The 13,753-nt window shown below is 38.3% G+C and overlaps 1 protein-coding gene across 4 annotated transcripts in view; it reads left to right on the plus strand.

The window, feature by feature from the left end:
- The window catches only part of LOC122813971, a 1,592,156-nt gene that overhangs the window by 1,199,532 nt on the left and 378,871 nt on the right, over positions 1 to 13,753 (plus strand). For 3 of the 4 annotated variants that reach the window (XM_044086526.1, XM_044086527.1, XM_044086529.1), the window contains one exon: positions 2,948 to 3,367. The exons of the other annotated variant lie outside the window; for it this stretch is intronic. In XM_044086526.1, coding sequence (XP_043942461.1) covers positions 2,948 to 3,367 — 420 coding nt within the window. The remainder of the gene's footprint in view (positions 1 to 2,947; positions 3,368 to 13,753) is intronic. 4 annotated transcript variants of the gene reach the window in all.

Genomic DNA, 13,753 nt, shown 5'->3' on the forward strand with positions numbered 1-13,753 from the left:
CTTTCCTCATTCATTCACTTTACCTATCACACTCACACAGCCATACGCCAGTCTTCCATCCTTACTATCTATCCTCACCTGGTACACTTCCCTATATTATTACCCCATCCCAACATGTTCTTTACTTTTCACTTCACTACTTCTCCTCTTATCCTACCTCTCCTACTATCACACCAACATAGGTCCTCAGCACTCTCCACCTATCTCTACTCACATAACCAATCGCATCTTAATCACCACTTATTCACTATATCTTCATCACTATTTCCTATTTCAAACTCACGTCCCAAGATCAAAATGCCGCCCCATTCCACTTTTCCCTTAAAACTTAAGTACACATACTACTTACAATACCTCTTCCGCCCAATGCTACATTATCAACACATTACCTTACTCCTTTCTGGGGATATACACTCCAACTCAGGACCCATCTCATAATCTCTCACCAGAGACCAAAATAAACTCATTTCATGTCTATTTCTAGATCTCTCCAAAGCTTTTGACACTGTCTTTCACCACTTGCTCCTCTGCAAACTCTCCAGACTTAATCTCTCTCCTTCCAGTATCACCTGGTTATCCAGCTACTTCTCCAACAGACTACAGTCCGTAAAATAGCTCTCTGCACATTCTCCCTTCCTCTCCATCAATATGGGAGTTCTTCAAGGATCGATCCTTGGTCCACTACTATTTAGCATCTTCACTAACAACCTCCACACTTTCTGCCCTCACTCTTCCCTCATTCAGTGTACTGGCAACTCCACTATCATCTCCACCTTTGATACTCTCTCTCTGACCTACACACCCTTACTCAAAACTCATTTAACTCTATAGAAAACTGGCTCTCCAATAATCAGCTTATACTAAATCCCAAACAGACTAAACTACTGCTATCATTACCAAAATCTCTCACTCTAAACCCACCTTCACTATAACTTCTCTCAACAACACTATTATCAATGTAGAAACACACACCAAACTACTTAGCGTCATCATCGATAACAGACTTAAATTCGACCTACATGTCCACAGCTGCATTTAAAAAAACTCACCAAAAACTTGGACTATTTTATAGAAGCAAAAACAAATTTACAAAGGAGTCCTGAATCACACTTTCCCATGCCTACCTTCTCCCAAGCCTCTTCTATGGGTCCCAAATCTTAACTAACATTCAGTCCTGTCTACTCACCAAGCTGGAAACTATCTACAACAAATTTGTCAGATTTGGAACTAATTTCCTTCAAACTCTCATCACTATCAATCTCTCAATATTTTAAACTGGACAGAGTTCCCTAAACAACATCTCTTTTCACAACTACTTGTCATTCACACCATTCTCAATAAACCCTCCTTCTCTCCTGACATTTCTTCTATCATCTCTCAATATACTCCAGCCAAATACCTTAGGAGTGGTGATCAAAACCTCTTAGACATTTATAAGGCCAAAAAAAAAACACACAAAAAATCTGATGGCAGTCCTATCCTGGAACCAGTTTCCCCTAGCTGTCAGAGAAATAAGTAACACTCCAGCTGTCAAAAAACCCTCAAGGAACACTTATACAGCACCTGGACATGTCACTGTAAAAACCCTCCATGAACTTCTTCCATACAACTACACCTTGCTACCACTCAGTCTCTGTCCTCACAACCTTCCATATCAACTCTTTATCCCCTAGTAATGACACATCCTTTTATTAACTACTTAAAGAATTGTATCTTAGTACTAGACTAATCTATTCTCAGTAACAGCTCCGTTTACTTAGTCAAATTTTATTTTACTTACTGTTTTGCACTCTTATATGTTTTAACAAAGCTCCTCATTAGCACTCTTAAAGAAAAATCTTGATGACTGGATGGGGAATAGGAAATTCACCCCGGGGATCACCTCTGTGGCTCTGCTCGACAGTGGCACAGGAAAATAATTTTCTTGGGTGGCAAAAGCCAGGGTACCTTTTTGGCTGGGCTTGTATAGGCCCCAGGGCCGATAGCCTAGTACCTATCTATGAACCTAAGAACTCAGTGATGTTGCTAATTATTTTAATGTAAGATGCATTCTCTCAAAATGTCATGTACAACACTTTAATTATATCATGTCTCTAAATAAGTTGTTTACTTTACTTAATCTACTGCATCATAACTCTAATGATGTGGAGCTTTTCTCTGTGGGCCTCTGCTGAAAAAGGGCTCTTGTTCAGACAGACTTTCCCAGTAAACAAATGTCAAATAAATAAATAAACAGCTAAACTTTCAGTGAAATTGGGTCCTTCTGTTACTCAGAATACAAAATCAAACCCTATTTTAATAAACAAAACTCAAAAAGAAAAGAAATATTCCAGTCTTTAACCGTGACTGCAACACTGCACAATAATTGTTTTAAATACGTCCATTTTTTTTCTTGTGAGATACATTATTGAGAAGTATTATTACTAAAGTCTAAATTCCTTACTGATAATCTACTATATGCCTCTTTGTCCAGGAGTCTAAATGGACATCTGGATATTCACCACTAAGAAACACCTTTTTTTCCTGAAAGTAATAAATCTAGTTAAAATATTTTCTCTGCTTTTTTGTTCCCTATATTTCTTGACTAATGCATCAATATTTATAAAGAAGTCGCTTTGAGCTACAGTTCTCTGACTGTCAATAATCTTATGCAAGCATAAGCATTGGACACAGAATGACAATGTGAATTTAAATTACATTTTATAAACTCTGACTTTAAGAAACAAGGTTGAAGAGATATAGTTTGTTTCACAAATACAGCCATCTTGAAAATAATGTGTGGTATGGCATTTTTATGCAATATGTTGTTGTAATGGTCATTCAGCTTGGTGGCTCTTAGTAATTAAATGTGTTCTACTGAAGTAAAAAAAAATGAGGTACATATTTAATATGATCAGCATTGTTTGTCAAGTATTAATAAAGATATATATATACATTGTTGTGCCAGTTATTATTTTAGGTATTGAAGGACCTGATATATGGGTTATCGGTGAGGATGTCACCTTGACTTGCTCAGTCATATCTTTCTCTAAATGCTCATTCAAAACTACTTGGGTAAAGAAGAACAATGAGAGAACACAGACTTTAAATGATGACGACCAAGAAAGTGATGAAAAAGTAGGTTTAATGATATCACAAAAACAATATCAAATAAAAGCATGTCAGCCTACAGCAAGTATCTACAAAACAAGTGTCTTCAAAACTACCATGCAAGAAGAGACCAAGTCTGCATTAAATATCCACAAAACAAGTATTACTTTTCAACCCTCCATTCAAGATGACACTGGAGAAACCTTTGGATGCAGAATTACTCAGGCAACATCACGTTCTTCCATTATGAAATATTTTAGAAGGTTTACACTTGTAGGTAAGAGTTTATTATTTCTTCATGAAAAAATTATGTCAGTGTGTTGACGATTTAATACTTTAACTATACAAATGTTTGCAACACAAACATTTATCCATTTACAGTTTAAATTATTTACAATATTGAAATTTAATACTACAATGTTTTACTCATTTTGTCAGCTCTGTACACCAGTGAATGACCTAATAAGCCTGCACTTGAGCATGTGTGTGGTACAGCTGCAAGACAGAGATGAATGAGACCAATAAGTAAGATTCCCCAAAACCCTAGCATTCAAGTACTAGAAGCATACATCTTCTTCCCATCTTATCCACTGCCTTCCCATCTTTACCTGAGGGAATGGGGTTAGAAGCATCAACCTGTTTAGCAGCAGCAAACTTAGAGAGATGGCTGCTAGGTCTGTCTTAGGATAAGAAAATAGGTACTTATGTGACTGGAGTTCTTTACATAATATATCAAACCTTTTGAAAGCCAAAGGTTGCCTATCCGGTAAACTGGCTGCAGTAAGAATCTAAATCTGGCAAAATATGAGGAATGGGAATTGCTTTAGGCAGCTATATATTAAATTGTAATATATTTTCTGAGTCTCAGAGGCCTCAGTGTTCTCAATGGAAAACCTTGTTCATATTAGATAACATTTTTGAAAAGATTTCTTCATTAGGGATGTATATGGGAATGCCATCTTCGGAATCTGAAAGCTCAGGCTGAGTAGAATCCTCAGAAATGTACCCCATATCACTGCAATGCTTCACTTTCTGACTAGTAAATCCTGTCAGACAGAGGAGGAGTTATTTTTTTCTTCCTGCCAGAGGAGTTACTAGGTATTGAAAAGGCAGCCATCAGTTTCTTAGCAAAAACAAGATCAGCTCTACCCATAGTGATAGTGACAGTTTGACAGTTTTTATAAGCACATTATCCTCCAGTCCAGCAGGCCTCTTAGGCATAGTGGTCCTAGCTTCTACATTCACCTCCTGGCCAAGTAGAAACCTTTCATCTGCCCCTTCCGCAGTCAGCAATAAAGGTGGTTCTCTCTAGCCTGACCTGAATTTTCCTATAGCAATAAAAATCATGGCTGTTCCTGGTCTTTTGTGGCTGCAAATGCTACACCAAGAGGACCAAGGAAATAAGATGAGTGCACTGAGGAACAATGATCAGCTACAGCAGAGTCACCCACCAGCAGCTGAGGCAATGAGGGTGTGAGAAGCACCCTACAAAACTCCTTAGAAAGTTTCATGTTTTTGTGTACTGGTGAAGGTAATGCCAAGAAGATCGATGCTGCTCCATGGGTAAGCCAAAAAGGAATATTCAAAAGCAGGCAGAGTAGCCTAGAAGCACCAGTAAGTATGCAAGCCAGAGGAACTAGGTGTTCAGAAGTAAGTATTATACTGACAGTACTCCATAAGAGTAATATCCTTTCCCATCCCCTCTAAATAATAGTCTAAGTAAGTTTTTTTTAGTAATAAATTAAACTTTTGCCTCATTTTTAGTAATAAATTAAACTTTTGCCTCAAAAAAAGTTCACACAACCACTGGAAAAACATTTAACATAATAAACGTATCCAGTCCTATCACTTTGTTTCCATAAGTACATGCACACACATTCTTGCCAAAATAATCCAAGTTTTCCACATAAAAATTTATTTCAGAAGGGAGGCTTTCCTTACCAGAAACTTAACTGTCCAACTTGAACAATACAACCAACTGAAAGGTAGATCACCAAAAAAGCGTTCGCTTCAGCAGCAAAAAAGCTTTGAAGCTTTTGTCATTTTTCCTTCTTTTTATAGAGAACATGCTCCTGGAAGGAGAAGTGTTTGGACTCGCCTAAAGCTTTTGGAAACAGGCCACAAGATGCACCGCAATAATGGCATACGATAGGCAAAAGGGTAGTAACTCACACAGATATTTAAGTGCCAGTGGTACAAAATCATCCCTGGTCATTGACTAGGCACCAACAAGAAAATCTTCTACGTGCTAATATATGATTTGCTGATAACAGGATTTCTTGACTCCGTCGTTACCTGCTGCACATACTTACAAAAAAAGAGCCTCAAAGGTATCAAAACTGAATTATCCACTCAGTCAGTTGAAGTTGTTTTAAGTTGGGGTATATCAGACTCCCCACTGTCCTGTGTGAGTAGATCCAGTCTATGAAGAAGCTTGTGATAAATGTCCCTGGCCAATTCCATAAGAAAGGAGAAACAATTTTGCCTGGGCCAGAAGGAAATTTTTGCAGGGTCTTTCCAAATATTCAGATTTACTCTGAAAATCATTTTTTTTTTCATGTAAATGCATAAAGGAACATCCCTAACCAGGGGATGGCATAGCATCTGTTTTCCAGGCCTGCTTGCAGGAAGTTACAGAACAGAATTTGTTTGTCTGTTTTGGAAAAAAAAAAGTGAACAGATTTACTTGAGGTGTTCTCCATTCACATCTGGATCAACTTCAGGAAGACTTCTGTAATGAGTTTCCATTTGTGAGCATCTGCCCAGGATCTGCTTAACTTGTCTGCCACTATGTTTTACTCTGATGATGTGTAAGAAGCTTGAAGAGTTAAGAAATGCTGTAGCACTAACTCCCAAGCTATCACTGCCAGTTGGCACAGAGGGTATGACCTGGTGTCCCCCTGTCTGTTAATGTAACATATCATCATGGTATTGTCTGTCATGATCTGTAAAGGACTTCAGTTCCAGGGATCAGGCAGAGACCTTATGGCATGAATCACAGAAAACATTTTTTTACATTGATGTGCTTTGATCTCTCTGAACTGTCCCACAGTCCTTGCTCTTTTACCTCAACTGAAACTGCTCCTCAAGCAAAATATGAGAAATCAGACAGGACAGACTGTGTTGGGGTGAGTGGAGAAAAAGGGAGACCTGGATTGTGAGCCATCTGATCCCTCAACCAATACAGTTCTAACTGGATAAAGCCCAAAATCCAATGGGTGAGAATGTTGGGTCCACAAGATTTTTAGGTGCTGCTGAATCTTCCTCGTATGTAACCTGGAAAAGGGAATCATGAGAATCATATAAGCTATAAAGCCAAGAATCCTGAGAAGTTCTCTGGCTGTAACTAAATACTAGCATGAATCTACCTTCTCTTAAGGAAGGAATGCCTTTTGAGATACAGTGTCTATTAGGCAACCTAGAAATACAATTCTGTGTGATGGAGACAGGACAGATTATGTCCTAGGAAGGAGGTTACATTCTTTAAGGATTCCTGACAACTGGGAGAAGTCACTGCACAAATACATAAGTCATCTAAATAAAAAAAATATGGGTACCCTGGAATCTGCAGTGAACCAGTACCGGGTATAAACACTCTTGATGCAATGGACAGGCCAAAGGGCAGTACAGAGAATTGACAATATGAGCCGGAGGCACAAAAATCTCAAAAATCACTTGAAGCTGCTTGTTACTGGAATGTGATGGTAAGCATCTTTGAGGTCTGAGGTCACCATAAGCTTCTGATCTGGGATCAGAGCTAACACTCCTTGAAGGTTTAGCATCTTGAACTTTGGTATCTTTATAAAAGAGAGAGATAAGACAGAGCCAACACTTGTCACCCAAAGTGTTCCTTCTTTAATACCAGAAACATTCAGGAATAAAAGCCTTTTTCTGTCTGATCTGCAGGAACAAGGTATATGACTTCTGCATCTAATATATGTTGGAGTACTGGGGGAAGCAGTTCTGTTTGGCTAGGAGGGAAATCCCCATGAAAAGAGAAGGGTGGGCTTTTTCAACCATTGTCATCTGTAACCCTTCTAAATAATCTTTGCCACCCATTTGTTTGAAGTAATTTGATGCCAAAACAGATAATTTGGATTCAGTTTTCCTGAGCTTTGAAGAGATACTGGGTCAGGGTGGGTTAGGGAGTGTGACCTGGTTGCCAGCACAGTCATTCCGAGGAAGGCACCTGGGCCTGACCTTTTTTTGGAAAAGGTCCTTTTCTTTTGTGGTTTTCATTAGAATCCTCTTGCCATCTCTTCTTAGGAGTTTGCCTGTTTGAAGGAGACCCTACTTGTTTATTTCATCTCTTAAAAGGAATTGAGGATTTACAGGGAAAGAACTTGGGGACCAGAAAAATCCTAGAAACCACTTGCATAATTTACCTCCATCATCACATTATTTGAGCACCTGTGTAGCAGAAAGCCAAAGTAAAGCCTCTCTATCCAGAGAGGAGTTCAGAATTTGTGAATTCAGGTCATCTGAAAACTTTTGGTTTTGCACCCAGACAAATCTTTTCAAGACTGTGACAGATGCAGAAGACCTATGTACACTGTCAGCACAATCATACACACTTTTTAAGGCATGTTTAAAAATCTGAGACAAGTTAGCCACAATTTGATTCAAGTAAGATCTCCCTTCAGGAGACTGAGAAAAAAAGAAGTTATGTACTCACCATAACGTTCCATGTTTGTTGTCCATCTCGCTGTTCATTCTTACAATGATGGGTTTGGAGCAGATCCTCAGCTCTGACTCAGCCAAATACTTAGCTGGAGATCTCAAACTTGGCTTGTGGCAAGTAGGTATCCCACAATGCAGTGGTGCAATTCCCCAGATCTTGTTTGCTGCTAATACTGAGCAATATGTACACTATATACATATCTATACACATATACATATAAACAATGTGTAAGTCCATACCAAAAAATAATGGAAGGAGAAACAAGCTGAGACAAAGAGCCCTGAGGTAGTGGAAATCTACCAGGTCCACAAGAAGTCATAGGCAGGGGGAAGGAGGGAGGCTTCGTAAGAATGAACGGCGAGATGGACAACAAACATGGGACGTTATGGTGAGTACATAACTTCTTTATGTTATGTTGTCCTATCACGCCTTCATTCTTACAGTGATGGGGCAGCGTCCCTAGCACCTTTATCCTGGGTGGCTCAAGGGGGTATACCTTTAAGCCAAAAACCAAATGAAGGTGTGTTGGTGCTCAACAGACCAAAACCACAGAAAAAATGTACCAAAAGGACCATGGAAAACTCCTTTTAATGAATAAAAGCAAATAAAAGACCAGTATAAAGTCCAAATACACAGTGTTTCATATTGAGTGCTTTCATCAATGAATTGACTTCATCAGAACAAACTGAACCTCACCCCTAAAACATATAAATACTCTTTCTTAACAAGCGGTCAATCAGTATTCCTAAGGAATGCTCGGCTCACATCCACTTTTTAAAGAAACATGAACCCATTCAACAATAATGAACAAACACTTAGTAAAATCAGTACACTGATTTAAAATTTTGTCTTGCGTAATATTGAACCCCAAAAAAACTTTGTCTGTATCAAGTAAACACTTTCCTTACTGCTTCACCCTCTTTATACACATAAGTAAAATATTAAAACATTTTCCATGTAAAATACACGATTATTTATAAATTCAAATATATTATGTTATCTTATTAGCTTTTTCCTTGAGTACTGAGTAAATGCATAAATGAAACTGTCACGGACAAGAAAAGTCAACCAGGCAATTTTAATAGCAGCTTCCAAAACATATACCACACGTTAACCCAGGTTTCGTCCTCACGTTGAAGACTTCTTCAGCCAGCTGAACTATACCTCTTAACTGTTCAGATTTTTGCAGAATGAATAAATTTTTGCTTATTTTTGGTTTGTTCCTCATGAAATATGTGGTTATCTGGCAAATCATTTAGGAATTAAGTCACTAAATAATGACAGACATTGAGTTTCAGACTTCATATTCTTCAGAAAAATGCATGCTAAAGCTAGACCTGTTATTCTGTCAACTGTCTAAGTTTATACAAGAGCAAGTTTCAGTACTGTTTGTATGTTCCCGCAATATATTCGGCCTTGTCCAGATTTCCTGCGTTAAGAAGTTGAGAGGTATGCACAAATAAATTGCTTTATAGAATTGGGTATATCCAAACCTCTCAGCTGTCACCAATTTCGGCTCAAAATATTGCTCTCCCCCTGATAATCCCTCCGCAAAATGGCAAATTTGGAAGAAAATGTGGAGAGTTTACAATTAAAACATAATTGTAGTTATCAGAGTTATAGATTACTTTTAATTTCAGAAATGCATGTATATTCTCTTATTTTGTCAGCTGCTCAACTTAACAGTACTAATATTTAAAAAGTGTCCCTTCTTTGACAGGTTCCCAGCTGTATTGTGTGGCTATTTTATATTTTTGCATCGCATTTTTGGTCGGTTTTTCATGAAACTGTGGTTTTCTGGCAAATTAGTAGAAAATCATTAAAAATTGAAGTTAAAAAATAATGACAGACATTTGAGTTTCAGATTTCATACCCTTCAGAAAATTCATACTAATGCAACACCTACTATTCTTTTATCTTTCTAAGTTTATAAGTGCAATATTTAAAAAAATTCCTTATTTGTGGGCCTTTGTCCCACTTCTGTTTATGGCTTTGTCCAGATTTCTTGCTCTGGGGCTGAGAGGTATGACAAATGTGTCAGGCCATCACCGTCAGCCAGACACATTTCAAATTGTGACATACTTGTTGCACCCCACTCCCCCACATAGTGACTCTGGATGTGTCCAAGCAAGGCAAGGAGCAGTTATACAGAGTATCTCCTTATCCAAGGTAGATACAAGTACTACAGTGGCTTTTCATCTGTCCTTGATTTTGCAGAATGTTCTGGTTTTCTGTCATATTTTTATACTGCTGATTTATGCTTCTTCTTATTCAGAAAATCCATCTTGTTGCAGTGCCTATTGCTCTCCGTTTAAGTAGCAATGCTTTAATGACCATCAGGTAAGCTTGTCCGAGACTGTAAGATGCAGGTAAGCTTTAATAAGCATACTGTTAAAGAATTACCAACAATGAAAGCCGTTTTGCTGCTGGCATGCAGAGATTATTTACATAACTAGATAGCGTATAAACCTTTGGTATTGAAATGCATATGACAGTATCTGTAATAAAGGACAGGATTACAGTATTTTCAGAAGCTCATTACATTTGTTGGAGACTTGCAGTCATCTTTGCAGGTTTTACCCGTAAACTAAACAGAATGCCAGTCTATCATGTGTGGTCCATAACCTGTGGAGTAATCCTTTGAGCAATTTATCTTGAGCTTGTTTCTTGTTTGCTGTTCATTTTTTACTTTGATCATGTTTTCCCCATAAAACAAGTAGATAGTTGTTGTCAGGCTCAGGCACCAGGTCTTTTTTGGATAAGACACATTTTTACAAGTGGGGGTATCACAGAGATTGCTACTTTCATCATGTTACTTGGTACTTTTATAAAGCTAAATATAAATTATAATTAGAACTTCAGTGCAAGGAGAAGTGATTTGAGTTGAGTGCTGCTTGTTTTTTTAAACTTGATTTTGACTGGCATTCCAGTAATGTATTTAAAAAGTAATTTATTTTTCATGCCTTACAACCTTTTTGTTTCCATCTAGATATTAAGTAAGCTGTTATGTAGCCAATGCATTGAAATATTTTTTTCTTCTACACCTCATTGTTTCTTGACTGGATGCACATAATGACAGTTTGGCACCCAGGGCAGTGTATTTAATTAAAGTCCCAGTTTTATGTGATTTTGAACAAAGCTCCACCCCCTTCTAGTTGGCCACATCCCCTCCTGTTGGCCCCACCCATTCAGCTGTCTCCAGCAGCCCCCCTTTGATTTGAAGTCACCAGCTGCCACTGGTTTTGGGAAAGCATCTAGATTAATAAGTAAAAATAGCCATAATGTTATAAAACGGTTTATAAGCAGTACATATTCAGTTAATACAGCAGTTGTTTATAGCAAATTGTGTTCTCCATTGATCTGACTGCAAGATGCAGTTGATTCATGTGAAGAGAGATGACATGAGTGTCATTTATCAATCTGAATTCTTGACCGCAGTAATGATAAATGTATGTGGGGAGTACTATTGATGGCAATGTGAAAGACAAATGCTTTGCAAGAGTTCTTTTTTTGGCATTTATAGAGAAAAATATATAAACAAATAATACATTATTCAAAGTGAGTGTAGCACATTCTTTTGCATTTCAGTCAATGTTCTGTGCTGTTAGGATACATGCTAGTTTATAGTGGAATCTGTGACTTTCAATTGTGAATCAAAAACTTAGTAGTATACATGCAAGTGGTAGGGGATGATTTTTATAGAACATTAGCAACAGAGTAAGATGGCAGTGTTATGCATGACAAGTGTTTGCAGTAGTACTATGCATTTGTGTACGATGCAGTACAAGCTTATTAAAGAACATTTAAACTGGGTGATGTTTGATTTGTATTATGTGTATTCGAATATGGCTATTGTGCCACCAAGAATTATTTTGTTGTCAGATCTTTGATTTATTTGTGATAGAAGTAGGCATATGTTTTCATTGGTGTGTTCTTTGCCTGATGTGTGGATCAAGCTTCAGTGTTTTACTTTTGCATGTTGTTTTAGGTGCACGGAACATACAGCAGGAGGGATCCAGACAGGGAAAGGACAGTTTTAGCCATGATGAGAACTGCATCCTCATAGCTGCCCTTAGGATATATGGCAAATGCCTTTTTGGAAAGGGGGGACCCAAACAAGGTGAGAAGGCAAAGGCTTGGAACCAAGTGGTTATGGATATAAAGGCTGTAGGTGGAAGGAACCACACATTAACACAGTGCAAGAAGGCCTACGATATAGCAAGATGCACCAAAGCAGAATGCAGTTGCCCATAACACTACTGGGGAGGACATCAAACACTTATTCCTTTAACACCTGCTGAGGAGTACCTCCTTTCCATTTGTGGGGATGACTGTATCACAGGTGACGATGGTAGGGGCATAATCTGAGGTGGCATGGGCAGTGACAAACATCACCATTCAGCAGCATCCAGATATGTCTATTCAGGAAGATTAGCTTGACCTCCATAACATATCTACATAAAGAGAATGACTGCTCTGTTTAAGTGATTGCATGTAACACATGACATTTCCTATTAACAGGCAAACCCTCCACTTCTGCACATTATGACATTGAACAGAGGGTGCATGGCAAGTGTCCTCTGCATCTCGTTGCAAAGCATACAGTAGTGTACTTCACTGTCTGAGTATTAATGTAAGTAATTAATTCTTCCCTTGATCAGAAGCAGAAATCAGCAGTTCCACTATTCCAGTAAATTCAGAAGATATCAGCATAAGAGTGACAAATGAAGATGATAACACAGTTATATTCATGAGACAGCCTGAGGAAAGTGGCACACAGTCACCAAGTTTAATGGCAGGATCACACACACACTACAACAGGTACATAATTATGGAGGAAGTCACACTGGATTACAAAGTCAGCTAGATGGGAACATTACTTTACAGGGAAAGAACCAATACACCTTAACACCAGTGTCTCCACAACCACAAGAACACCTTCTAGATGATGGTAGCAACTCAGAGGTAACATTATCTATTGCGACACCTATTCAGAGGGGATACCAGGTGTAGGCACATATCACAGCTACCTCAAGAAACATGTAAAACATTGGCTACCCAGCAGCAAATGTGTGTGACTTTGTTTAGGCTAGGTCCACTTCCACAGAGAGTCAGTTAGAAATGGTCAGAGTACTATATGCATGGTCACATTCATGCACAGTACAGTCGCACACACTGCAGCAATGTCCACCTCCATGCATACACTGGTCAGGACCAACCCAACTCAAATCAGAGTCAATGATGGGGATGAAGACAGGGATGGAGTACTGTAGAGACATGTGGTGGCACAACACATCACACTACAAGTGCCTCTCAACAAAGTAGTGGAAACATCAGGGTTGACTAAAGAGAAGAAAACTGCCACTTAAGCATTCATGTGCAAATAGCAGAACTTCTCTGAAGGACCACCTGCATCGGGTAGATCACATCATCTTCTCAGCAAGTCACCCTCCAGCTCACATGACAGCCCCTCCTCCAGATCCCATGTACCTTTACCTACCCTATCTTTAGAAGATGTCATGTATGTCACATTTGATCCAGACCTTCTATACGTCAGGCTAGACATTTCAGGTACTTACAATATAAAATGGAGCACTTGGCTACCATACCTTTCAATATACTGATGTCAATGTTTAGCTTGTAATGCAATTTGTTTTTTAAAAAATAAATAAAATAGATACATACAGAATACAAGTGTGCACAATGTAACCCAGTAGTAAGAGGCTTTGCATGGCCATGTATTTCATTTCAATCATGTTACTGGTTACAATTAAAGAAAATTCTTGAAACAAGGTGTAGGGCATAACACACAAATTGCAATGTTTAACACATTAAATGAACATTCATTATCAAGATTTTCAGTTTAGCAGTGGTACAGACGACAATTACAAAGAACATAACACAAATATTACACACTATAAAGAGAATAACACACACCTGGAAAAATACTGCATGAGTAGTCTTCCATCTACAATGGGACTG

Source organism: Protopterus annectens, chromosome 10.part0, assembly GCF_019279795.1.
Source record: "Protopterus annectens isolate FY-2018-M chromosome 10.part0, PAN1.0, whole genome shotgun sequence".
Classification (NCBI taxonomy): Eukaryota; Metazoa; Chordata; order Ceratodontiformes; family Protopteridae; genus Protopterus; species Protopterus annectens.